The sequence below is a fragment of the Cibotium barometz genome, chromosome 42, assembly GCF_041138505.1.
Source record: "Cibotium barometz isolate CiBa-2024 chromosome 42, ASM4113850v1, whole genome shotgun sequence".
NCBI lineage: Eukaryota > Viridiplantae > Streptophyta > Polypodiopsida > Cyatheales > Cibotiaceae > Cibotium > Cibotium barometz.
Window position 1 is genome coordinate 24,031,658 of NC_141087.1, and position 27,681 is coordinate 24,059,338.

The following is a 27,681-nucleotide window of genomic DNA, read 5'->3' on the forward strand; positions in this document are numbered from 1 at the left end:
GCAACTATGATACCACTCACGAGAGAGCTGGTCCCACACGCTCTCTAGACTTTCATTTTGACCGCCTTCATGATGGAGGAGGTTGCAGAGGCTATGACGACATTACCTAGGGGCAAATGCTTGGGAGAGGACGGGCATCCAGTCTCCTTATTTCTTCCTTACTGGGATCTCATGGAAGGCTGCCTTCAACAAGATGATGGTCACAGGAGCCATGCCGGAGAGGTGTTGTGAGGGCTTGATCCACTTGATTTCCAAGGAGGGTAGTGATAGACTGGAGATTTGGCAATGGATACCCATCACCCTCCTAGGGATGGTCTACAAAATTTTGGCCAAGGGCACCAAGTGGAGACTATAGCTCTTTCTCCTTGACTTGATTCTTGGAACACAGACGGGCTTCGTTCAGGATTGGAGTATTTTGGACATCATCTTCTCCTTCTGGGAGGTGACCGCGTCGGCTAGGATGCGTCAGGAGGATGTGATTGTTCTCCTTGATTTCGAGAAATCCTTTGATAGAGTAGATTGGGGCTTTCTGGAGGGGACGACTTATTCAGGGAGCTAGGTGACAGATTTCTGCTTTCTCGCTTAGTCTGGCAGGGGTGCACTCTAGCGCCTTATCTCTTCATGTTTGTTGCTGAGGCCATGAGTAATTTTCTTTCCACCCTTGAGACCCTCCAAATACTGTGTCTTCCCATCCGAGCACAGGAGGAGCTGCTCGATTGAGAGTTCGCCGAGGATACGACGACATACCTGTCGGGGGATGAGGGGAACCTCCAGAGATTCACCGAGGCGATATGAGATTTTTTGTTGTGCATCCGGAGCACAGATCAATTGGCACAAGTCATGTGGATTTTGGGTTGGCTCATCGCCTGCCCCGACTTGGCGGCCAGTTGAGGCTTTTTAGTGGGTCTCGAGGGGCACTCCAGCTCGTTATCTTGGATGCCAGGTTGGCATTTACATCTCCCTGGAGCAACAACTAGCTCCTCTTCTTTTGAGCATTCGGAAGAAGCAGCTAGTCCGTCTTCTTTCCTTAGCTATCCGGGTTGTGGTGGCAAATGAGGTTCTTCTCGCCACCATGTGGTACATTACGTCTTGCTGGTCTTTCTCTCAAGCCTGTACTAGTCAGGTTCAACATTTGATCTGGAACTTTTTGTGGGCTCGTAGTGATGGGAGACCTGCCCGGGCCAAGGTGGCCTAGAGAGTGATCATCCAATCGCGGCCTATGCATCATCGACCCCTCCATTCAGAGCCGTGAGCCGTGCCCTGTTGGGAAAGTTGATTACTTAAGGTCTTCTTCTGGGTGGTGAGCCTTGCAAGGACCTCCTCTTAGCTAGGATTTCCGCCTACACCCCAATCTTGGGGGGCCCTTGGCCTCAGAGCACGAGATGGATTTTCATTCCGATGCGGGCACGTGGCTTTAGCCCAACATTTGAGGATAGATTTCTAGTCTCTTGTGTACTTTGGATCATCTCAAGCTAGCCCTTCAGCAGTCAACTCCAGTAGGCTCCGAGGAGCGGCTTCAACAGCCTCTGGTTTGGAATCCCATGGTCCGTCTGCCTAGTTGTCACATGCTCGGGGCTTGCTACATGTATCAAGGGGAGCTTTGAGTATGGGCCTGCTAGGTCACTTGGAGATTGGCTTACATTCAGACAACTGCTCCCAGAGGCTCAGGAGAGAGGCCTTATTGGGATCTGGGGCAGAGACGTCGACAACGACGACTCCATCCCTTCGGAGTGGCTTGCCCGGATACCTTACCCCCCTCCGTAGTGGCTAAGAGCGTTCACCAGGCATGGTATACCACTGGCGGTTCATAGCGCGGATGAGTACTACGCCTTACTCACCTTCTCTATTGGGCTTTATGGCAAGTTGGAGAGAGTAGAGACCCCCTTAGAGGACCTCACGGGATGCACCTTGTAGAGGGTGAGGGTGATTGGTTTTCATCCACAAGAGTGGCACATCGACCCTCCACCAGCGGAGGTGGCTAGAGAGAGAGACTAGTGGTTATGGATGTGGGAGGGCCGGCCTCTTACGAGTTTCCAGTGGGACCTAAGAGAGTGGACATGGCAGGATCCAGCAGAGGACAGTGAGGAGACGCCTGGCACCCCCTTCTTTGCTTACATTGCACGGATGGGCCACAGGATTTAGATGTCAGAGGTGGAGGACACTCCAGCAGCAGCAAGAAATCATCGGTAGCCCTCCTGCCGCACTCTCTTAGTTTTCTAAAAGTAGCTGTGGGATAGTTTTTGGCTGCGGAAGGTCACTCATGTGGGAGCTGGCACATAGGAGCTTAGCAGTTGGCAGTTTGTTGGCCATTGGGGGTAGAGTAGATAAGTAAATTTTTAAAGACATATCTATATGAAATGTTTTTGAAACGTCTCGGATTTTTTTGAAAAGTTTCTGAAATGTATTTCATGAAACACTTGGCTATTATGGTTAGTATGATTATTTGCAAATCATGATGGCCATGCTGGTGGAATGATATGTAAGTAGGGAGTGGCGGGGAGTGTCATATTGGGAAGGTTGGTGTTTGCCACATTCTGCTGCTAGGCACATAGTCACAGGGGATGGAGAGGTTGGCGAGCCGTGACGTGGAAATGACGTCCCGAGACACGATCATGATCTGAAACGGGTTGGGGACGGCGGGGACACTCCGGCATTTCTTGTCACCAAGGCACGACGTCTTGGGAATGGCGGAACAGAGGAGCCTGTCGGGGACGGGACACCGACGGGAAGTATTTTCGTTGTTTACGGACATGTGGCATGATTTTACTGGTCTTGGGATTTGAGTCTTGATCATGGCAATGGTCGACGTGATCAAGTCAACGGTTGGCGTGATCACGTCAAACACAGTCGTGATTAATAAAAATCATGACGAGTGATCTTGCCAAGATGGACTTGATTTAGTGATATAAAGATGTGTAACCTTACTATGCTTGTGTAGAGATTATTTCCATATCATTTTGTGAGGTGTAATTTTTCGTCGTTTATGGCCGTTTTCTCGCCGTTTTTTGTCGTTGCTTTTGCCCGTTGTTGGCTGTGCCCGTTGGCTTGGACTGTGGTGTGGCTTAAGCTTCTTCACTCTCTCTCTCTCTCTCTCTCTCTCACTCACATAGAGCTTTTGAGGTGTCCAGGCAGCTCGCAGAGAGTGGAGATAGGAGATCATGGTATTCACAGATGATACAGTGGCTCATTCAGCATGGTCTTGACATAGATCACCTGCCACCTTTCCAGTATGATATACATGCACCACACATCCAGCTCTCTCACGGTGAGGAACAGAGTCCTTTGGCAGGATTTATGGCAACGATACACTCAAGAGACTTGGATTACACCCAGTCAGCCTCTACCGCCGAAGATGCTATACTACAGAGATCAGTTTATGCGTATCTCAGCGGATGGATTCATACAGAGACTTGGATACATGGATGTGTACATGCCTCATAGTGCTCGAGTGGCGATTGGCTAGCTCAGAGTGTCATCACACCAGCTTGAGATTGAGGCAGGTAGGGTAGCACGGATTCCCAGAGCAGAGAGGATATGCAGACTATGCTAGGAGGAGGTTGAGAGTGAGGAACATTATGTATGGAGATGCAGAGCATATAGTATCATTAAAGAGAGATACACCACCATCTTCAGTGGACATCCCTCACTCCGCCAGATCATGGAGTCCGCAGACCAGCGCAGATTTGGCCAGTTCTTGCTAGAGACAGAGCGCCACAGAGAGACACTGCTACGGACTCATACCAGAGGGAGAGGTGGGCTACAGCTCCAGCTCACTGATTTCTTCCAGAGATTTATCCCAATGCCTACCCTGACACAGGAGGGGGTTACACTTCAGCGCGCTGCGGACCTTCGAGCCAGATGGAGACCGAGAGCACCAGGCTACCAGACTCCCAGACTATATGAGAGGGAGATCACAGAGATACGGGCTCGACATCAGCACCATATCCAGGAGCGGCTAGCTCACTTACACTCACACCCGGAGATCATGCTCCGAGGTATTTTTGCCTCGCCATTGCCTATGTATCACATATTACACTCCCATTATGGTACTGGTTGGAGCTAGACATATCTCCATTGCATTCTTGTATACCCTATGCATATAGGTTGCATAATGAGCCTCTAGCAGTAGTGCTCCATCCATCACACCCCCCCACTAGCTCAGTACTTTCATAGTTTATTTCATGTTCATTTTGTCCTTTTTTTTTTGGACATCCAGAAGACATTGACAGTTGTACATTGATTTGTCTCATAGGTCGAGTTCGGTCTCTAGTAGACGTTAATACAGCTTTCTTTCTTTCTTTCTTTCTTTCTTTCTTTCTAGTAGCTCGTTGTTGAAGCCTTAAGCTCCTACATCACCAGGAGGGATTTGTCCCACAAAATAGCTGGTACGACGAGGAATGTCGTGATACCCGAGCCCGTCTACATCGGGAGATGGCGCTAGGATCCACCACTCACCAGCAAGCGTGAGTGATCTTTCGACGTCTCGCACGAAGAAAGAAGAGAGCCTACCTAGCGAGGCTTGAGCAGGAGCTATACCAGCTATTTCATGGAAGGGACTGTAAGGAGGCCTGGAGGATCTTCCAGGATCATTGCCTTCCGACATCGATTACTTCACCTAGCACCAAGCACACCTATGCCACCTCTCTCTACCATGCCCCCGAGCAGCCACCTCCCCCATCCACCCGAACCTTGTCCCCCACACTCTTCTTTCTTTCACCTGAACATGGTGAGAGATGCTATTGACAGGATGTAGACTGGGAGAGCACAGGATCATGATGGACTCCTCACCGAGTATTTCTCCCATGCTAGGGACACGCTAGCCCCTTTACTGGTTCGCATCTTTAATAGGGCTTTATGTGAGGGCTTCCCCGCCAGCTGGTCATCGAATACTATTGTAACTATCTTGAAAGCAAGTGACCCCATGGACCCCAACAACTACAGGACTATCGTGATTGGTCACACATTGGCCAAGATTTATGGTTCGATTTTGGAGCATGAGCTTAGTAGATGGTCCGAGGAGCACAGACTCAGAGCACCGGGGCAGGAAGGCTTCAGGAGAGGGCACTCCACACTAGATCATATCTTTACATTACAGGGGATCATGGAGGAGGGGAGAGCTCACGGACATCGGATATAGTGCTGCTATGTGGATTTCAACCGCAAAGCTTTTGATACCGTCCCACGGGCCAGATTGATGAGGAGACTGTAGGATATGGGAGTGCTAGCAGAGAACAGAGGTTCTATTCCAGATAGTGACATATTGGCACAGGCTATGGGAGCTTCCACTTGATAGACACCCCCGGCTAGCCTTAGAGTACTCGAGACAGGTGACACTTGAGGGAGATACAAAGTGCTGGTATGCAGAGGTAGGCACTTGGTTTGGCATGCACGGTATGCAGATGGAGGCACTCTATAACATGCAGCGGAAATATTCGTAATTTGAGGATCCTGTCACACAAATGCTCACACCGGCTTTTGTATCCCAAGTTTCGTGAGTTTAGCAATCCACTTTAAGACTTCAAACTTTAAGGTATTTGAGAGAGAGAGAGAGAGATAGAAACTGTATACCGTATGGGGTCTCGAATCACCCACTAAAGGGCCCCTATCCCGTTACCGGAATAGTATTTGCTTTATTTCTTTGAAGAGACTGACTGTGGACTGACGATAAGCCAAACGCAAGATCTCGGAAGACCAAGAGTCAGGCTGAACTGTACACGTCTGTAGAAGCACCAATGATGACCAATCTCGAGCCTATGCACTCCTTCCAGAGAAAGGGCTGATTGGGACTGTTCTAGATTATGTATGAATGCTGAAAATGAGTAGGAATGCTGAAAACGCAAGGGGTACTGAAGGTTGAATGTTGTAGATGCTGTGGTTTACCATATGAAGGATGAATTGCTCAAGCGTTGATGCATCCTATATGCTGATGAGGAAAACGCTGAAGGATGAGGTGCTGAATTTTGCAATCGCTTATGCTTCTTGTTCTGAAGGTTTCAAGCGTTGAGTGCTTCAGGCTGATTATGATATGAATGAATGAAAGGACTACATGCTCTGCTATTTATATGGACAAGGGATGCTGGTCGGCTGTCTACAGAGCTGGCTGACTGCACTTGTCTAGGCAAAAATATATAAATGATGTAAAAATGCCCAATAAATGCTGTAAATTATGGGAATAATACTAGATAAATTCTGATGGCTGCTAGATGATATCTGAAGGCTTCTGCAATGGTCTAGATGGCGTACATGCCTATGGGATGAATGCTATGCATAAATGCACACATGTCCTGATGCAAACTCTAAGGCTTCTACTGACTCTACATGCATGAATGCATCTCTTCAAGTTGGTTAAGGGACTTGGACTGACTAAGCGACTGTCTAAGGTTAAGAATGACCTACGTAGCTCGTGGTTGACTTATCCTGGACTGAGGATTACAATGGGGTCACGGCGTACGACAATTATTATCCTAAAAGGGTACTAATAATGTACAATGTTGCACCGATGATGATGAGCGATCTTGTCACCATGCGCTACAGTGTAGAGAGCATGTGACATTCCCTCCTGCTTAGCTTGGCGGCAGGTTCATGGCTTCCAGGTAGTGCGCCAACTACCGGGGGTACTCTTGAAAGAACTCCTCGTCTAGCCAAACGGCTTTTTTGGGTACCTCGATCTCGGAACTTCATATAGAACTGACGTATCCGTCGACCGGAACCATACTTCCAATGATGAAGAAGGATCTGCTTAGGCTCGATGACTTCGGCTTCGTCTATCACGTCTAGATGTTGTTCATCTGAAACATGAAAACTTCTGGTTCAACATATGGTTTTAGCCAAGAAACAAAGACCTACAAAAGAATGGATCTCTTGGGTGGTCTGAGGGATGTCCCAATCCAAGATCTCTTGAACCTTTGAGGGGTCCAATCGAATCCCATCGGAGCCAATGATATAGCCCAAGTATTGAACCAAGATAGAGACTTTTTGGCGTTTATGTAGAGCCCATTATCTTGCAAAAGTTGCAAGACTTTCTCATGTTGCTCTGCAGTGGTGGCTGAGAATACAAGTATGTCATCAAGAAATATGAAGACACACTTACCAATGAGGATTGCGAAAATCATGGACATCATTTTATTGAAGGTTGCTGGTGCATTTGTAAGCCCAAAAGGCATGACTACGAACTCGTAGTGACCACGCTCTGTCCGGAAAGCTGTTTTTGGAACGTCAGCTTCGAATATGCGGACCTGATGGTAACCACTCTTGAGATTGATCTTAGTGAAAATTTTGCACCGTCTAAACGCTCCAAAATGTACTCAATCCTTGGCATAGGAAACTTATTCTTAATGGTGAGTTTATTCAATGCCCTGTAGTCTACACAAAGGCGTACAGACTTATCCTCCTTTTGGACAAATAGGATGGGTGGAGCAAATGGTGAGGAAGAAGGTTGAATGAATCTGGCTCCGAGAGGAGCTCAGATAACTGTCTTTCTAGCTCGCGCTCTAAAGTCTTGGAAAGACGATATAAGAACGTGCTAGGAGGTTCTGATCCAGGGACCAAATCGATATGATGGTCCTCAAGTTGTGATTTAGAGAGACTAGGCGGAAGATCGTCCCTAAGCATAATGTCCTGATGTCTAGATAGAAGGTAAAAGCTGAACTGCATTTGTGGTAGTAGATGGGGCCGGAGGAGCCGGAGATGCTGTGGCAACTGTGGTGGCAGAAGGTGCTTTGGAGGCTTGCTTCACTTGCCATTTGTGGTAATCCTTCTTACCATGCCCTATAATATGACAGAAAAAGCATCTGTTTTCTGACTGGTATTTCCTTTGCTCCTCTGGAGGAAGATAACCTCCAGTGATGTCTGCTTTAGCCTTTGCCTCAGGGGTTTTCTTAGGCTTAGATTCTTTATCCTTCTTACTCCCTGAACTAGAGCTATTACTGCTGTCCTTCTTAGCATCTTTAGAAGATGCATTACCTTTTCCTGGTTGCGCAGTAGATTGCTGCTGCTAGGGTTTGGTACTGGACTGTGATGGCTACTTGGGCTTGTCTCCGTTCATCTTCATTTCTTCATTTTGAGTGAGAGTCAAAGCCCGGTTGTCATATGTATTGGGTTTAAAGTTGCAAACTGTGAACCGGATGTTGGGATCTAGTGCACGAATGAATTGATCTAACTTGGCCTGCTCAGATAGCCCTACCTGTTGTGCTAAAGCGATAACCTTTCCGGAAAACTGAAGCACTGGAGACCCGTTCTGTCTGAGTCCATAGAACTCATATGCCAAGCCAGTCATATACTGGGGCAGGAGGAATCAGGTCTTTAGGTCATGAACAAACGTATCCGAGCTAAAAGCTGTGACACCTGTGGTCTGGTCTGTATGAAGACTAGACCAATGCTGCCACTGAGTGACTGCCTCACCTGTAAGGTGGGGAGCTGCTACGTGGACTCTATCCTGAGGATCTGTGATCCTAACTAATGGAAAATGAGCAGTAAATTGATGAATAAATTGACTGCTAAATGATCACACTTACCATCATACTTACTAAAATTCGGTTGACTGCAAATGACGGCAGTTGATGTCGCAAGCTACTAGCTGGTGGCACTTGAGGCTAGGGAAACTGAAGAGAGGTTGATGCTAAAGTCGGTGGTCGTGCCAGAACGCAATCTGACCATCCAAGGATGCCCTCACGCTAGGATACGGTGTGTGTGGACAAGCTAAATCTGATACCAATGCAACATGCAGTGGAAGTATTCGTAATTTGAGGATCCTGTCACACAAATGCTCACACCATCTTCTGTATCTTGAGTTTTGCGAGTTTAGCAATCCACTTTAAGACTTCAAACTCTAAGAGATTTGAGAGAGAAACTATACATTGTATGGGGTCCCGAATCACCTATTGAAGGGCCCCCCTATCCCGTTACCAGAATAGTATTTGCTTTATTTCTTTGAAGAGATTGACGGTGGATTGACGATAAGCCAAACGCAAGATCTCGGAAGACCAAGAGTCGGGCTGAACTGTGCACGGCTGTAGAAGCACCAATGATGACCAATCTCGAGCCTATGCACTCTTTCCAGTGGATGTAGGGAGGCTGCAAATCTGAGTCTGAGAGGGGTGGCTTTACTATACAGGGAGGAACTTCAACATGTGATACAGGTGGTCGGACGGGATGAGGCTGCATGGTTTTTGTGTGTGGGGATCCAGACAGAGGGCTCGAGACATCTACCTTGCAGTGTGCTACTTTGCACCCTCCACTTCTAAATATGCCACCCATGGAGAGTCCCCGTACCTGCCCCTTTATGATGACATTATGAAGTTTTCCAGTCTAGGGGACATTCTATTGGCTGGAGACTTCAATGCCCGCACCGCAGGTCATAGGTACCCTCTCTTGAGAAAGATGATCCCATGTACTAAGAGATTGACAAGGTGGGTACGGATCTGGAGCGGACATCACAGGATACAACAGCCCACACAGACTATGGAGAGTATCTCTTAGCCCTCGGCGCGGCTCATAGGCTAGCCATTTATAATGGCCTGCCTAGATGGCCTAGATCCAACTCCTTCACCTCCTACCCCTTCGGACATGGAGCCAGTACAGTGGACTATCTAATGGGATCCCTCTCTCTGATCCCACTCATTCCGGAGTTTACTGTCTCGCCTCAACCCAGCCTTGTTGCAGTCGACCATGCAAACTTGGCCTTCTCCCTCACATGCTGATACACCATCCAACCACTTGCTTTGCCCCATCACCGTCCGAGTTACCACTTCACCAGAGTGACCTCTTCCATCTATTTTGATCACTCCCACCAGAGGAGGATCCGGGCCATCATCTCCCATCATTGCAGGACCTTCTCACGCCAGTCAGTTTTACCACCTTGAGCACCATGTCACAGTGGCCCATGAGGGATGTATTAGGGTGATATGAGAGCTCTTTGCTCATGTACCTAAATCAGATTTTATAGTTTAAGATTTTTGTTATCTTTCTTTATTATTATTTTGTACCCAGGATGATGTACATCATGGATATGATGTAACCTTTTGGTCTCATAGGTGATTTTGGCCTTTTGAAGACGTTAATACAACTTTCTTACTAACTCTCTCTCTCTCTCTCTCTCTCTCTCTCTCTCTCTCTCAAGTGGCTTGTCGCTTAAGCCTTAAGCTCATACGGAGACTTAGAGAGGAGAGGATCTGCCGACTATACCACACAGAGGTTGAGACGGAGGAGCATTACATATGCCGCTCCCCAGTATACTATGAGATCTGCGGGAGGTTTCACTGTCTATTTCGTGAGGGATTCGGTCCTCTCTGCAGGATCATTGACTTCCAGGACCAGTGCTGCCTGGGCCTCTTCTTGCTTGAGCTCCGCAGACACATGGACACCTTCTTGAGAGAGCCTCAGCCCTAGCCACCCCGCCCCCTCCCTTGCCAACCAACCATCACTAGTTTCTTTTGGACCTAGGAGGTGGAGGACACTGACATAGTGGATCTTGTTAACCCTCCACGAGCTGCTCCGGACCTACCTCGCTCGAGAGGAGTTAACCTCGGACCGAGCCGCTGCACTCTAGCGTGCCTGACGCCCTCGACCCCCCCCATCGGCCTTGATCACCTCATCAGCTCCGGATCCAGGACATGCTCCACCGCCATCGAGCTATCTTTCCATGTGACATACCTGAGGGAGACCTCTCGGCCATACTCTTGAGCCCCATGCTTGATATTTTGGTGGAGAGTGGTATACCATCTACTCGGAGCTGATGTTGCTCTCATGTTTCTATGTTCTTAGTACTCCATGATGAGTTTCCATGGACAGATTTGTATCACCCTAGTGAAATAGCTATGTTTATGTTTTCTTTCTGTTTTATTTTCCATTCCATGATGAGATATGCCATGGACATTATTGTATCACTTTGGTCTCATAGGCCCATTGGGTCTTTAGTAGACGCTTAATATATCTTTCTTTCTTTCTTTCTTGACATCAGCACCATATCCAAGAGCGGCTAGCTAACTTACACTCACACCCGGAGATCATCCTTCGAGGTATTTTTGCCTCGCCATCGCCTATGTATCACATATTACACCCCCATTATGGTACTGGTTGGAGCTAGACAGATCTGCATTGCATTCTTGTATACCCTGCACATATAGGCTGCATAATGAGCCTCTAGCAGTAGTGCTCCATCCATCAACCCCCCCCCCCCCCCCCCCCACTAGCTCAGTACTTTCATAGTTTATTTCATGTTCATTTTGTCCTTTTTTTTTGGACATCCAGAAGACATTGACAGTTGTACATTGATTTTGTCTCATAGGTCGAGTTCGGCCTCTAGTAGACGTTAATACAGCTCTCTCTCTCTCTCTCTCAGTGGAAAACAAGACCTTGAGGGCACGTACTCAATTCGAAGGAGGAGAAATTCAACTATCCCTCAATGATGAGCTGAATACACTTGGACAGCAAATGAAGATCCTCCAGGAACAAGAGGAGAAGAAGGCAAACGAGGCAACCACATGGGCTGAGGTGATGAAGAAGACACAGAAACAAGTGGAAGAAGCGGCAGTTGGATTGAGGTTGCCAAGAAGCAACGGAACCCACCATCATCCCCAAAACATCATCAATGACACACTCGAAGAGGAGAAAAGAAGGAAGATTAGGGCATTGAATGGGAGAATGATGGGATGGAAGGAAGGAGCCTTGCCGAAAGAGGACGCCATAGCACTATGCAGAAAGGTGGAAATCCCTTATACCCCCTTTGTTGAGGCATGGAGGGTGGTCAAAGACACCACCAAGGAACGCACACTCATCCTCAAGTTTGCGGGGTTGGAGGCGAGGCAAGCATTCCTTACCAAAAGGCGGGCACTAAAGGAGAAAAGACTTGCCGCGAAGACGATCTCACACTAGCACATGTGGCACTCATGAGGGAGTGCATGCCATGCATCTTGGATGCACGGAAGGCAGGGAAAATGACAGTGTACAGAGATATGAGGGTGAACATCACCGAATGACGTGCCCAATGATGGTGCGAGCCCTATGAGACCGAGCTAGAGATTGCCGTTTGGAACTGCAATGGTGCCTTGAGGACAGATGAAGGTCTGTTGTTCAAGCAGACATTTAGAGGGAGAGACTTGGTCTTATACACAGAGACATTAGTGCCAGGGGAGTCGGCTTCCAGAGGTGAGAGGATACAGATGGGAGTCTGTTCACCGCCCACATCTATGGACAGCACGGGGTACCTGGGGGTCGGGTGGGGTGGCTTTAGTATACAGGGAGGAGCTGCAACATGTGATACAGGTGGTCGGATGGGATGAGGTTGCACGGTTTTTGTGGGTGAGGATCCAGACAGAGAGGGCCCGGGACATCTACCTTGCAGTGTGCTACTTTGCACCCTCCACTTCTAAATATGCCACCCATGGAGAGTCCCCGTACTTGCCGCTTTATGATGACATTATGGTTGGAGTCTTCAATGTCCACACCGCAGGTGCACAGGTACCCTTCTTTGAGGCAGATGATCCCATTACCAGGAGATTGATACAGTGGGTACGGATTTGGAGCGGATATCACAGGATTCAACAGCCCGCACAGACTATGGAGAGTATCTCTTAGTCCTTGGTGGGGCTCATAGGCTAGCCATTTATAATGGCTTGCCTAGGTGGCTTAGATCCAACTCCTTCACCTCCTATCCCTTCGGACATGGAGCCAGTACAGTGGACTATCTAATGGGATCCCTCTCTTTGATCCCTTTCATTCCGGGGTTTACCATCTTGCCTTGCCCCATCGGTGTTGCAGCCGACCATGCATACCTGGCCTTCTCCCTCACATGCCGATACACCATCCAACCACCTGCTTTGCCTGATCACCGTCCGAGTTACCACTTCACCAAAGAGACCTCTTCCATCTATTTTGATCATGTCTACCGCATCCTCTCCAACCTCTACCCCCACATCCCACTTGATGACCTTATCACACACCTCTCAGCCACCCTCCATACGTCCGTTGTAGCCGCCTTCCCGCACTCCAGAGCCACCCCTATATCACCAGGAGGGACTTTCCCACAGAATAGCTGGTACGACGATGAAATTTGATACTCGAGCTTGTCTATATCGGTAGATGGCGCTAGGATCCGCCACTCACCACTAGGCGCGAGTGATCTTTCGACCTGTCACACAGAGAAAGAAGAGAACCTACCTAGCCAAGCTTGAGCAAGAGCTATACCAGCTATTTCTTGGATGCCACCACTCTCTACCATGCCCCCGAGCAGCCACCTCTTCTCGGTCGACCCGAACCTCGTCTCCCAGACTCTTCCTTCTTTCACCTGAGCATGGCGAGAGATGCTATCGATAGGATGCAGACTGAGAGAGCACAGGATCATGATGGACTCCTCACCGAGCGTTTTTCCCATGCTAGGGACATGCTAGGCCCTTTATTGGTTCACATCTTTAACAAGGCTTTATGTGAGGGCTTTCCCTCCAGCTGGTCATCGAATACTATTGTACCTATCTTGAAAGCAGGTGAGCCCATGGACCCCAACAACTACAGGACGAAGCTTTTTGCTAGAGAGCAATGTTAACAGATATAGTTTCAGGAGCCGAAGCTTTGGCTATTTGATACTCTAGTTACACCTACTCTGTCACACAGAGCTCGAGACAGAGGATCATTACATATGCCGATGCCCTGTATACTATGAGATTCGGGGGAGGTTCCACTGCCTCTTGCGAGCTGGGTTCGAACCACTTTCCAGGATCATGGACTTCCTGGATCGGAGATGTTTGAGACTTTTTCTTCTAGAGCTGCATAGACACAGGAGTCCTTAGTGAGATCCAAATCAGCTGTACTTGCTCGAGGACCTGTAGAGAGAGCTCTCACTGACTTCTTCCATACCAGCACTCCGAGGGCCGATCCACCCATCATACCCGGACCACAGGCTAGTGCAAGAGCTCGGTCGAGAGGTGTGACACTCGACAGAGCCACTGAGTCATGCAAAGCTCGACACCCTAGACCCACCACCATGGCCCTCGCCCACGGTCACGCCACCGCAGGAGGATGCGGGCCATCATCTCCCATCATCATAGGACCTTCTCGCGCTAGCTCAGTTTCACCACCTTGAGCACCATGTCACAGCGGCCCATGAGGGATGTATTAGGGTGATGTGAGCGCGCTCTGCTCATGTCATAGTAGCGGGGGAACCCGGTTTCCCCCATGGGGAACTGTGGAACGCGTCCCCTATGGCTAGCATGAAGGGAACGAGGGAAACGCGGCTCGGGAAAGACAGGCAAGCGGAGTGGCCGTGGAACGCAAGGGGAATGCGGATATAGACGGGGAATGCCCAGTTGGAATGGTGGGCTGCTGCCCCCCCACCTGGGAACGATGGCATGTATTTAAAAAAAAAAACTGAAAAGGTGCTGTTCTTGCCCGTCGCCCGTCACGTTTCCATATCGCACGCCCGTATTGTTGTCACCTTTCGCCCGCCTGCCTGTACTGCTGTGACAGTGTTGCCGCTTGTGTACCAGCCAGCCGGTCTAGCCTAGTTGCTGTAGCTAGTCGCCCCTAGTCCTTGCCCGTGACACGTGTACACTACTACACTATACCTGGTACCAGCTTGCAACGTGCCTGTGCTGTTCACAACTTCACATTGGACAGAGTGATCAAGTTCAACAGTCCAAATGACTATAGTGACAACTTACAACTTTACAAGGCAAGGCAATAAGCTTTTCTCTATCTCTCTTTCTCTGTTTGAACTTCTGGTCTTTTAAAAATTACATGTCACAGTCGGAACTCTGCACAGCCTGCAGCAAATAGCAAAATTTAAAACTCCTTATTCTCTCTCGACTCTCGAGTCTCTCGCCATTATACAGTAGACAATAAAGGACTCATTTCTCTTTAATGGTTAACTTTGAAAGTATATTCAACTTGTTCCCCGAATTTGTAGAAATCATGGCTTACTCGGGTTCAAAGCGATCGGCTTCGAATGCTACTTGGTGGGACGAGGTTGAAAGGCTAGAACGGTATTCATCGAAGGGAGGTGCAACATGATGGACATGCAAGCAATGTAACAAAGAGAAGTCAAGAGCAGCAAACTGTGTGAGAGCACATCTGTGCCATGTAAACAATGACAAAGCACAAGTGAAGAAATGCCCAGGGACAACACTTGAAATGCGTAGAGAGCTTTTGGCAAAGTACGCAAGTGTAGTGTGTTTGGTCATGTTGCATCCAAGAAGAGGAACAAATTTGGGACAGATCAAGTCAATGACTTGATTTTTGTTAGTGCTAATTTGCGCTTGCTTGGTGATATGGCTTCTCCCAAACGAGAGAAGTTTATATTGCTTGATGAGGAGTCTTCTGATGATGAGGAGACACATGGACTTGCAGATCCTGGTCAGGATGGGGTTGAAGATTTTGATGCTGCAGATGTTGGTCTTGATGATATGGCTTTGTGATGACATTGATGATAGTCTCCTTGATGGCATCACTGGCAGTAGCCATGCATGATATCTCCTTGATGGCATCACTGGCAGTAGCCATGCATGATATCTCCTTACTATTTGCCCGTCACCTCGAGGCTTGGACTTTGGACTTGGGTTGTTTCTTCTATCTAGGCCGTGGGCCACATTTTGTGCCTTTTGTCACTTATGTCATGTACGATGTGGGCTAATTTATTTTGACTTGTGAGATCTGTTCAGTGTTAGTATCTAGCCATGCAAATTGTGTGGTGCACTAGACTTTAGTGTGTCCCTGATTTGGTTATATAAATGAGCATTGTATGTTAAGATTTATTGTCATTTCTGATGGGAGATGATTAGAGTTAGGGTTTCATGTGGGAGACATACACAGAGAAGAAGGGAGAGAGAGAGAGAGAGTTGTGGGGATAAGTCAACTCAATAGCATTGAGTGTGTGACTCCCCTATCACACATGTTTATTTGCACTAGTACACATAGTGCACTTAGTACATTAAAAGTACTAAGTGTACTATGCACTATAACTTATGGGCTTGTACACACTATAAGGGTGGGCATAATGCCTTTACCCCAACAACCTCCCACTTAAAGGCAAAGTGCCCTTAAATGAAGGAAAAGAAAAATCAGCATGTACATGATAATATACAAGGCCATATCAAGGCTGAAACTGGCCTCATCCAATGCCCAAGTGGCTGCTGCAATGAGCAAATCGCTCTGGAGGCAAACTCTTTGTCAACAGATCAGCCGGGTTGTCATCCGTATGAATCTTAACAAGCTGAATTTGCTTGTTCTCTATCACCTCTCTGATGAAGTGATACTTCACATCCACATGCTTCGTCTTTGCATGAAAGACAGGGTTCTTTGCCAACTGGATGGCACTCTGACTGTCACAATGCAACAATGGAATATCCCCTGTATAGCCCAAATCAACCACTAACCGAGATAGTCATAATGCCTCCTTGCAAGCCTCTGTGGCTGCAATATACTCGGCCTCTGTAGTAGATAAGGCAGTGCACTTCTGCATCCTGGATATCCATGACACAGCACCTCCTGTGAATGTAAACACATAACTGGTAATAGACTTTCGGTTATCTGGATGACCGGCATAATCCGAATCCGTGTAACCATGCACTAATGCATCCTGTTTGCCAAAGCATATGCACATATCTTGTGTGCCCTTCAGGTATCTCATGACACCTTTCACTGCTTCCCAATGCTTCTTGCCAGGTTTGGCCATGTATCTAGAAACCACTCCCACTGCAAATGCAATGTCACCTGTGGTTGCCATAGCAATATGCAACCTGTCAATGCCTGACTCCCTGCAAAATGTGCAAACACTGCACCAAAAGCACACAAAGTGCTCACAGTTGTTCTCCCAAAGTTTATCTTCCACTGCAGAAGCACGAATGCAACTCTACTCCCACTGTATGTGATGAAATCACCAAAATCTGGTTGCTGCAGATTTAGGACAGCACCTTAAATGTGCTCTGATACCAGTTGATGGGAGATGATTAGAGTTAGGGTTTCATGTGGGAGACATACACAGAGAAGAAGGGAGAGAGAGAGAGAGAGAGTTGTGGGGATAAGTCAACTCAATAGCATTGAGTGTGTGACTCCCCTATCACACATGTATATTTGCACTAGTACACATAGTGCACTTAGTACATTAAAAGTACTAAGTGTACTATGCACTATAACTTATGGGCTTGTACACACTATAAGGGTGGGCATAATGCCTTTACCCCAACAATTTCTAGGAATTATCTAGGCCGTTTCCCGTTCCCATTCCCCCTCGTTCTCGTTCCCCCTTTTTCCCGTTCCCGTTCCGTTCCTGTTCTCTTTCTGTTGCTACTATGGCGCATGTACCTAGATCAGATTTTATAGTTCTAGATTTTTGTTATCTTTCTTTATTACTATTTTGTACCCAGGATGATGTACCTCACGGTTGTGCTACTGCTCCCGGTGTGCTATCCATCTCAGGCATTTGGATCCTCTGGCCTAGTTGAGCTGTATATGCAAAGAAGGGGGCATCCAAAGTCTCCTCCCGATCCGTCAGATCATGCCAAGTTCACTCTCTTGGGCCCCACTACAGTGGCATGAGAGGTTGACACTCCCAAATCCATAGCCGCAATTGTCTCTCCCTAGCCACCTTGGCCGTTGCAAGATCTATGTGCCATTCCTGTGCCCGAAAACTGATCACCCTCACCCTATGCAAGGTGCAGCCTCTGAAATCCTCCACGGGAGACTCTGATATCTCTAATCTACCCTGGGCACCAATAGAAAAAGTGAGCAGCCCGTTGTCCTCATCTGCTCTGTGGACCTCCATGAGAATATCATGTCTGGTAAACACTCCTAGCCACACTGGGGGGGTCGGGTCTGGAATAGGCGTCAGCCACTCCTAAGGGATAGCTGAAACCGGCCTTCAGAAAACTTGACAGGCGGTGAACACACTTAATCACACTTTAATCACTTTATGAACTGGAATAATAAATTTGGAAGTAAAAGAAAATATTTAAGTGGAGCTAGAGTGCTCCTGCACAAGAGACCAATTGGCCCCAAAGCGTGGCACCCCCGCAGGTATTTATTTATAATTCAAAGTCGGCGTAGCCCTTGCACAACTCCCGAGAAGATTCTTCCTTGATCCACGGGGAAGAGATCTCCTTCAAGCTTTCACCCAAGATGATGATGTTGAATATAAGGGCCTTGGCCTCTATTTATACAAATTTGGGGGAAAAGCTATGCTTTTCCCCTTAGAAAAATCTACTAGAGAGGCTTTTATTCATAAACCATCGAGTAGCTTTTCTTTTCAAAAAAAAAAAAAAAAGGGCTGCCTAGCGTTTTCTTCTCTACGCTTTTCCTTGTGTGATTAGTTGCCGCCTGGATGCCCATCGCGTTTCCTTGCTTTCCTCTTTTGCTCGTGCGCTTGCCAGATTATGTGGCAGCCAGCTGCTATCGCTTCAGCCAGCCACCCGCCGTGCGCTTGCTTCGCTGCTGCCTTGCGCTTGGCTCCTGTTGATGCTGTGCTTGGCTGCTGCTGCTGTTACGCTTGGCTGCCCACGTGGCAGTACGGCCCATGCTTGGCTGCCCATGTGGCAGTACCTGCAGCCGCCTCAGCTCCTGAGCAACAGCCAGCCACACGTGCAGTCCAGCCTGTGCAGCCTGTTGTACCTGCACACGTGTCAGCTGCGTCATTTGTGCCATGTGTCGGTTGCTTATTGGGCTGAATCACAAGATGCCTTAGCTGCTATTTCCTGCAACAAGGTAAGAGAAAAACCAAAAGCATGCACATGAACACACACACACCAAACATGTATCTGTATCCACACACGTGTACAAACATACACATTCATTTACTGGATTAAACATGATTAGTGAATGCTTTAAACATGCTTAAAACATAATTACAATGCTTAAGACAAAGAGGTAAAATACTCAATCCTGTAACATATAGCTGAGTCAATGTCGATGCTGAGCCTATCCCGACCCCGGATGCTGAGCCTATCTCGACCCCGGATCCCTGTTAGGCTTCTTTCCTACTCCGCTAGGGGTAACCGCCTGTGTGCAATCCAATCTCCAAGAGACCTGGCTGGTACCATGCTCAAGGCTCCCCAAGATACATGCAGTCGGGCCCGTAACATGTGGCCACTGGGTAACTGGTGCTATGGTTCTTGAGGGCTGGCCTGAGATGATCCCAATCCCGATGTAAACTGGCTGCAAATCTGTCCTCAAAAGCTGGGCTAAAACCATGGGCTTGCATCTCTTTGAAGATCCATCGAGTACTCTGCGGCCACGGGCCTCCAAGGCTCGGAGTGCGGGCTGAGATATGGGCCAATAAGAAGTCCTTCTAGGGCTCACCACTGGGAAGGAGTCCTCCGACAATCAGCTTGCCCAGCGGGCACGGCTCTGAATAGCAAGATCGATGAGGCGAAGCCCCCTTCTGCTACGGGGGTGAATGATCACTCGCCATGCCACCTTGGTCTTGGTTGGCCACCCATCACTTTCGGCCCATAAGAAGTTCCGGATCAATCGCTATACTTGGCCAATGCATGCCCGAGAAAAGGCCCAGCATGAAGTGATGTACCACATGCTGGCTAGAAGTACCTGGTTCGCCACCACCACTCTGCTTGCTAGGGAGAGCCTCGTCGGGCTCCAATATAAAAGCTTCTTCCGAATACTCAGAAGAAGCGGAGCGAGCTGCTGCTTGGGGGAGATATCAATGCCAACCTGGCAGGAGGGGGAATCTTTCACCTCAGCCCCCCTGAATGAGGACGTGGCTATGTGAGGCTGAGTAGAGTCTTGAAACCCCATGAATCCACTCCACTGGGAATCCCATCCGGCTCATCGTGCCCTTGAGAAAGCTCCAATCCACCCTATTATATGCTTTCTTGAAATCTAGGAGAAGCACAATGAGGTCTTGTTGTCACATCCTCGCCGAAGCTGTTGCCTCCCAGAAGGTAAACATGTTGTCTAGGATGCTCCTATCCTGAACAAAGCCCGTCTGAGTGTCATGGATCAAGTTTGGAAGAAAAGGTTGAGGTCTCTTGCTGATGGCCTTGGCCAATATCTTATAGGCTGTCTCGAGTGATGGGTCTCCACTGTCGGATCTCCAATCTGTCACCACCCTTTTTGGGAATCAAGTGAATCTAGCCCTTTGAGAGCATCTCTGGCTTGCACCTGTAATCATAATCTCATTGAAGGCATCTCAAAGGCCACCTTCCATGAGGTCCCAATGGCGAAGAAAGGAGGAGACTGGAAGCCCGTCCGCCCGTGGGAAGTGCCGTCAGTGCCTGCGCCAACTCCTCAGCAGTAAATGGTGTCAATAAAAATGACCGAAGAGAAGGTGAAACCACCTTCCTCGTATGCTGCTTGACCCTCTCGTGTGCGTCCACCACCTGTGAAGATGTTGGGGCACCAATGAGGAGGGATCGAAAAAAGTCCTTGGCGATGGCTCTCACCTGAGGGGAATCTAAAACAATAGCTCCATCCTGGCCACGCAACCTGCGAATACCATCTCTCCTCCTGTGGGGTCCAGCTATCGCAGAGAAATCCCATGTGACTATGTCACCTTCTTGTGTCATAAAGAGGCCCAACCATGATATCTGTACTCCACCCTCCTCGGCAAGCTGACTGTTGATCCATTGGCTATCCGGGGACCTCTGCTGCGGTCACTGTAAAGAGGCAAGACTGCTCCTCAAACTACTCTCTTGCTCCCGGAAACCCTCTTATCTGCTCTGGGTGGCCTCTTGCAAGAAACTGTTGATCTTCCCTAAGCCCTCATCCAATGTGCATGCAGTAGAGCCAAAAAGAAAATCCAATCTCACCCATATCTGCTTTATCTTGCTGCATATCTCGGGGTTCTGAATGAGGCTGTGCGGAATCCTCGAGCTCACATTCTTGTCATGCCTCCATGGGTCCTCTAGGGACAAAATAACCGGGGCGTGATCAGAGAAGGAAGTACTTGCCAAAATACCAATCATACCCCCTCGGCTGCAAGCCCACTCATCAACATAAAACTTGTCAAGTCTAGAGAGGTTGGGGCCAGTGCTCCTCCTATTCAATCTCGAGAAGCAGAGGCTCCCAGGGCTACGCCCAAACTCTATAAGATGCCAAGGGTCCTGTCCCTTGACTGCGAGAATCATCTCCTTCCAGGCTGAGTACTCTGCTCCTGAAACTGTGGCCGTGCCACCTCCAAGTCTGTCCTTTGCTGCCTCTATCATGTTTAAGTAACCGATACTACCATATCTCCGTCCTCGCCTTGATGGGCTGAACCTCCAAGCTCCATTCTAGCCAGAGGCCAAAAATGGGTGAGAATGTCGGTGATGTGCAGAGATCGTGAAGATGGTGGGAGAGCTCGACCGCCTGACCCTCAATGGCAGCTGCGACTAACTTAGGATCCCACTCTGTCCCCGGGGCTGCACTTGAGAGGAAAGAAGATCATTGCGCCATTATCTAGTGTAGAGGGCCTAGAGTGGTGGAAAACCACACATACCCGAACAGGGGCTACTGTCTCCTCAAATATGGCAGTCCCTTCCGTCGGAAGACACTGGAAGAAACTGTAGTCCACAGATTGTCCCAGGATCTTGGGGGCCTCGCTTGGGGATTCTGGTGGGAGAGCCCTCACCAGGGAGGCAACGATGGTTGTCTGTGCCGGCTCGGAAAATCGGTGAATCAAGCGATGAACTGATCCTCCCAGTTGCCTCCGCACCGGGTTAGGGGCTGCTGTGGCGCAATGAGAGTGCCCTGGAGAGGAAGAAGGGGGGGGGGGTCTTGGATGATAAAGGCGGGGCAGAGTGCACTGCGACGGGTAAAGTAGGTGATGAGACTGGGGGAAGTGGTAGCGAGAGAGGGCGGAGAGGCGAGGAGGCCAGGGAGGGGTGCTGTTGAGGGGGATCCATTGGAGAGAAAAGTTGGGGGGAGGGGCCCACCGGGGCTTAGAGAGGCCGTCTCGCCCTGAGAACACTGAGGGTCCAGTGGGGAATCTCGACAAGGGATCAGCTACCTTAGTGGTGGGGCCAGAGGGGCCCGCTCCGAGACAAGAGAGGGCGCATCACCAATGGGAACGTGCTGGGATAAATGCTCGTAACGGTTCTCTGACAGAACTGAATCCTCTTGAGATCTGCCAGCTTGGCGTGCTTGGTGGCGGTGGTCGTCTGGCGGCCCCAACCGTCCGCCACTTACCGTCAGCTGGGTCACCCGAAGTTAGGGCATGGTGCTCTGCTGACTGAGGGCTTGCCCCTCTGTCTACCTCTGGTGAGGGTCAACACGAGAAGCGGAGGAAGGAACCACAGTAGGCGGTCTCCTAGACTGCCTTGGAGGGCAAGCTTTAGCTAAGTCACAAGTGACCCATCATCTGCAAATGAAGCATTGGTGAGGGAGGCCAGAATACTCCACATACTGATGGCACCACCAATCACTGGGAGAAGTGGAAGGTACTCCTTCCTAAGGACTGGGAAGCAAATTGTCACTGGGAATCCCGAAATGCTAGCCAATGGGTCGGACGTAGGATCGAAGCCGTTCTGCCACCCAGCAAAGAAGGCCTGTGCCGTATGTAGTGCAAGGGGACAACTGCAAGGGCTTGGGAGGAGGGGCGGGAAGGCGAAGGAGAGGGGAAGGGGAAAGGCTTAGGAGCAGAAAAGAGGGGGGATAGGGGGGCTGGCGGGGCAGGCAGGAGGGGGGTGCAAGAGAGGGAGGAGGGAGGAGGGGGGGGGGCTGGCGGGGCAGGAGAGGAGGGGCGAAGGAGAGGGTAGGCAGAGGGGGATCTGCGTAGCGATGGAAGGAAGGCGGGCAGAGGCGGAGGGGCGACATAGAGAGCAGCGACGCGGGGGAGGGAGGGGACTGCAGAGATGTGAAGAACGGGGAGGCGGAGCTCGTGAAGGGGGAGGGCGTAGCCGCACATGAAACACAGATGACGGGGGAGCTCGGGAAGCGTGCACATGACTTGCTTTAACTATCCTACTCGACACTAGTCTTTTGTTATTTGATAGTGATCATCATTCCATGCTTATATATATGTTTGTCTGTGTACTTATTAGCACCTGTTTCACGTTTTCGGTGTTTGCATTGTGCAATGTGCGTTTACTAAATAAATCAAAACCTTAACTTTAAAGTGATGCCTTCAAAGTTCAAAGTGTAAGATCATAAATGTTCTTTTATTTAGTGTGGTTTGTAGTCTACGTAAGGATACTTCAATAACTTGCATATTCCATATGCCGTCCCCGTCCCCGTTCCTTGCCTTGTGCTGTTTCCTCACCACCCCCCCCCCTTCCCCGTGTCACTGTCCCATGTGACTATTGCTAGGCATACTGAGGTGCTTAAAAACCAAGTATGCGTCAATCCCTGTTAACGACAATTGAGTCCTAGTCTTAACATATACTGAGAATGTGGAACATGATGGAATATGGAGGGGGAAAGAAGTGTGTAATGTGTGTGTTGTGTGTGGGGGGGGCAGGGGCGGTGGGGGGGTTGGTTTTGGAAGAAGAAGAAAGAAGGGGAGTTCGATGTACGCTAGGGGGCCTGCTGCAGGGTTTGGATATAAAAAAAAAATTTGTGTGAGAGCAAATAAGGGAAGGCTGAGCAGAAGTTCTCATCAAAGAGGTTGTGGGTATAGTGTGGATGTTGCAAATCATGATGGCCATGCTGGTTTTATGATATATAGGGAGTGGCAAGCCCAGGGGAACACTTCTTCATGTTTCCTCCAACTATGGCCTTAGTGCCTTTGTGGAGCATTTGCACTATTTTTTTATGCGTAAGGTGCTTTCCGTTTCTCCCCCTCTATATTGGCTCCTGCCCCTTCTCCTTCGGCCAAGGCTTGCATCTACATGGTGTTCCTCCCTTGCACAAAGCTCATGTTAGGTTCAGCCTATCTATTTCTAGCCCATGCTCATGGGAACATGCATGTGGACTTTAATTGGGTGTGTATTTTCCTCCCCTTTTCTCAATCCATCCCATGCTGTCGTGTTTTCTTTCTCTTTTCTCTGGAGGTATGTTCTTTCAGGTAGTTCCCACGTGTGGACGCTGTGTACATTTCGGATGTTTTTAATGCATTAAGCAAAGGTTTAATGATCTTGAGCTTCCTTGATCTAGTCAATTTTATTGGTAACTGGAGACTCTTCTGATATCATTAATTTCTCCTGGCCATTATCATGCTCATGGATCTCTTGTTTTTGACATCTCAGGTCTTTGATGCAATCATCTGTGATCCACCTTATGGAGTGCGAGCTGGAGGTAGGAAGTCTGGAGGTAGAAAGCTATTGAAAGGGGTCAAAGGTCCATACGTTATCCCCGAGGACAAGAGAAAAGATCATATTCCCTCCACTGCCCCATATATGTTTGCTGAGTGCGTACATGATCTGTTGGATGTGGCTGCACGATTACTTGTTTTGGGTGGCAGATTGGTCTTCTTCTTTCCAGTTGCTAGAGATGAATGCTATGAAAACCTTTTCCCAAAGCATGAGTGTTTCACCCTTGTTGCAAGCAGTGAACAGATTTTAAGTACAAGGTGGAGTAGGTGTTTGCTGACAATGGTGAAAACAGCCAAATATACTGAGGAGCTTACTGCATTGGCTCTTCAAAAGCATTTGGAATTCAAGGAAAAGCATGCTGAATTGCTTGAAGAAAGGGAATTAAGTCTTCACTCTCTTGTGTTTTCACCAGTGGGACATGAGAATTGTGTCGATGAGCTGGCCTCTGATAAACAGGATTGTAGACCTAAATACCGGGGCAAGCATGTGTGAAACAGTCAGGTACAAGCGAAAATGAAGTTCTACGGGAACCTTCTGCAGCCATTTCTTGTCCAAGGAGTTTGATAGATGGAACAAATTAACTTTTTCCTTTGTGGATGCTCCTTCTTTCCACAGCCAACCCAGTCCAAATTGCTGTATTCACATGATTTTTTTCTGAAGAGGCACTGAGAACTTTGGAACTTTCTGAAAAGCTGTATTTTTACCTGGACGAATGCGCGTGTCTAAACAATCTATGACCTGATTGCACCAAATCAGCACTGTATTAACTCTTTCCTTCTTGAACAGCTAATCAATGGCCAATTTTGTTTCAGCCTTTTTGACACCGAGGTAGGGAACTGAATTGTGCAAGGTCACCCCGTGTTCATGTTATGAAGCCCATGCTATGTTTGCTTTTGCGAGTCTGGTTTTCTGAGAGATGTCATATAGTAGCTATACAGGGCTCGGCGGATGTAGGCTGGCGGGAATTGAACCTGGGTTCCTGCCTGGCAAGTCCAATTCCTCTCTACAGTCATTTATTTATGCTGCAAGTTTCAACAATGCTTATGATGATAAAAAGGGCTACTATAATGTTGAAAATCACTCTTGCAAAGGAGGTGAAAGCCCACATTGCAGCGACGGTTGCTAAGTCTCTTTACAGGGAGTGTTGAAATTTGTTGAAGGCTTCGTAGGGCATGAATGCAGCTTTACTTTTTCCAGAGGTCTGAGGCTTGCAGAAGAGGGGTACTGCTGAATTTAAAAAAAAAAAAGAAGTTTGTGTCCCTTCATTTTATGAATTTCAAACATTTTACCTCTTTTTACATGTTTGTTGGATTTGGAATGGCAACTACTTTGGGCATTTTTGAGATGCTTCTACATGGAGCCAGGGTTGACAGACATAAGGGAGATGCTTCTCACAGTAAGGGTATCCGAGGAGAGAAACGCCTAAGGGTCTCTGAGGAGAGAGAGGCTCTGCTTGTTAGGGTTTGAGTGAGATAGATGCTGGTGTGACATTCCTGCAATGCCATCCCACAATCATCCCACACCCAGAGCGCACACGCATATGCATGCACATAGAGCACATATGGAAATTAATATGCGGGGACCAACCACTTCACCGTAGGCTCGTTTCTCTAGGGCATGGGAGAGCTGCTTTCGAACATGAAATATGAGCTATATTGTTAAGGAGGTTTGAAATACTAGCTATATTGTTAAGGTTGAACTGGCCTCAACTCCACCTCCTTTGGAACACTCATGCACTTTCTAATCAAGGGTTTCCTCAACTTACTCGTATCCCTCCTCGCGAGATGAAGCTCCTCGGTATGAAACCATCCTTTGTAAGCCTCAAGAAAGTATCCATGTGGTACTCTCGTTTGTGTGTGAGTGGCTCATGTTGTGGTCCAAGTATCTTGTATATATAATCATTTGGATTGAGAATGGGTCATGAGTATGACCAAATCGTATTTGATCACCTGGTTCTTGTCATCCTCAGATAACGTGATGAATGTGGAGTGTGGGTCATATTGGAGTGGCGAGAGGTGATCAATCGTGAGTCCTTGCCTTGTGAACCAAGTGCATTCTCGGCTATACCATGACTCGTGCCCAGCTGTTGCTAGTTGCTAGGAGGATTGTAGGGTGAGCCTCAAGAGTCTCCAGGGGGGCATGACTTTTTGGAAGAGTGCCTCTACTACTATGGGCGTTGCAGCAAACTCCACCATGATAATATCACGTGGGACCGATGGTTACGAGAGAGCATCATGACTTGAGGCCTCTCTATCTTTGGCCATTTGGCCACTGTGAGATCAGGTGTGCAAAAGAGTGCTCCATACATCAGTGCCAAAGAGACCAATGTGTCAAATAGCCACATCTTGGTCCTCGGCTCCTGGAAATGGGATTGGAAGCACTCTCTCCATGAGAGCGACAAAATCATACCCTCACATCAGTGTAGCCTCTGCAACATGGCTCACCGAGAAGACCGGTCTGGTAAAAGTGGCTCTCAAGTGCACATGAGTGTGCAATCTCCAGTTGGTTGCCCATGTAGGTGAAACTCGGTCGAGATGTGAAAAGAGGGGATGTGTTGAAGACTAGAACCTTGGTTTTCCCAAGGTTTACTTTGAGATCTCGCTTTACATAAAAGTCTTGTAATGTGTCAAGATGCCTTTGGAGAGCCTTTGAAATAAGCACAATGTCATCAAAACAAAGTAGTATGGAAACAAGGATGCATGCTAATGATCTGCCTCCTCCCCCTCCTCTATCAATGAAGGCCAAAATGTCGTTGATGTAGAGGCTAAAAGGAGTAGGAGGCAATGGGCACCCTTGCTTCAGTTCGAGACAGTACTGGAGATCTCCATTAATAATCCTCTTAGCCATCTCACCTGCCCTTGACCGATTCATATAATGCAAAGATCCCCAAGATCATGTCTGATGGTTACCCCAAATCTTTGAGCCTCTGTAATAGTCTGGTTAGGGTACCATTTGAAAGGCTTTGTGCAAATCCACAACGCAAGAGTAAACATGTCGGTGTCGTGATTTGGCCTCCTCTGATGGCTCGAAGGTTGAAGACGCGATCGAAAGTGGAGAATGACTTGCAGAAGCCTACGTACCCTGATGCTTTGTGCTCTTGTCCCTGTGCTAGTGTGTTGAGCTCCATCTCAAGTACAGACCCATCAATTTCGATCACTGTGTGGCCACTCATACCAGCCCTGTAGTCGTTGGGGTCCATTGAATCTCTCGTTTTACGGATGGATGTGATGGTGTGGGCTATCCACGTGGGTGGGAAGCCTTCTGGTGCCAAAGTTTCCCTCGCATGGGAGATGTGCTTTGCCAAGAAGCCCTCATGGTCCTGTGATCGATCGTTTTTGAGTCTCCAAATGGCTCGGCCCATCATGGCGGGTGTGAAAAGGGTGGATGTGATATTGCATGGATGTGATGGTGGGTTGATCTGGTACCTTGCACGGGGATGGTGTGCGTGTGCCATATGGATGGAGATGTGATCTTGGATTTTCTTCCAACCCTTGTTACAGTTCACACCTTTTAGAGA

At 48.4% G+C, this 27,681-nt stretch overlaps 1 protein-coding gene across 2 annotated transcripts in view; it reads left to right on the forward strand.

Moving 5' to 3' along the window:
- TRM11 (tRNA modification 11 protein) overlaps window positions 1-24,975 on the forward strand; it is a 140,327-nt gene extending 115,352 nt beyond the window's left edge. For both annotated transcript variants that reach the window (XM_086780864.1, XM_086780865.1), the window contains exon 6: window positions 24,099-24,975. In XM_086780864.1, coding sequence (XP_086636990.1) covers window positions 24,099-24,656 — 558 coding nt within the window. In that variant the 3' untranslated portion in view covers window positions 24,657-24,975. The remainder of the gene's footprint in view (window positions 1-24,098) is intronic.
- The last annotated feature ends 2,706 nt before the right edge of the window (window positions 24,976-27,681 follow it).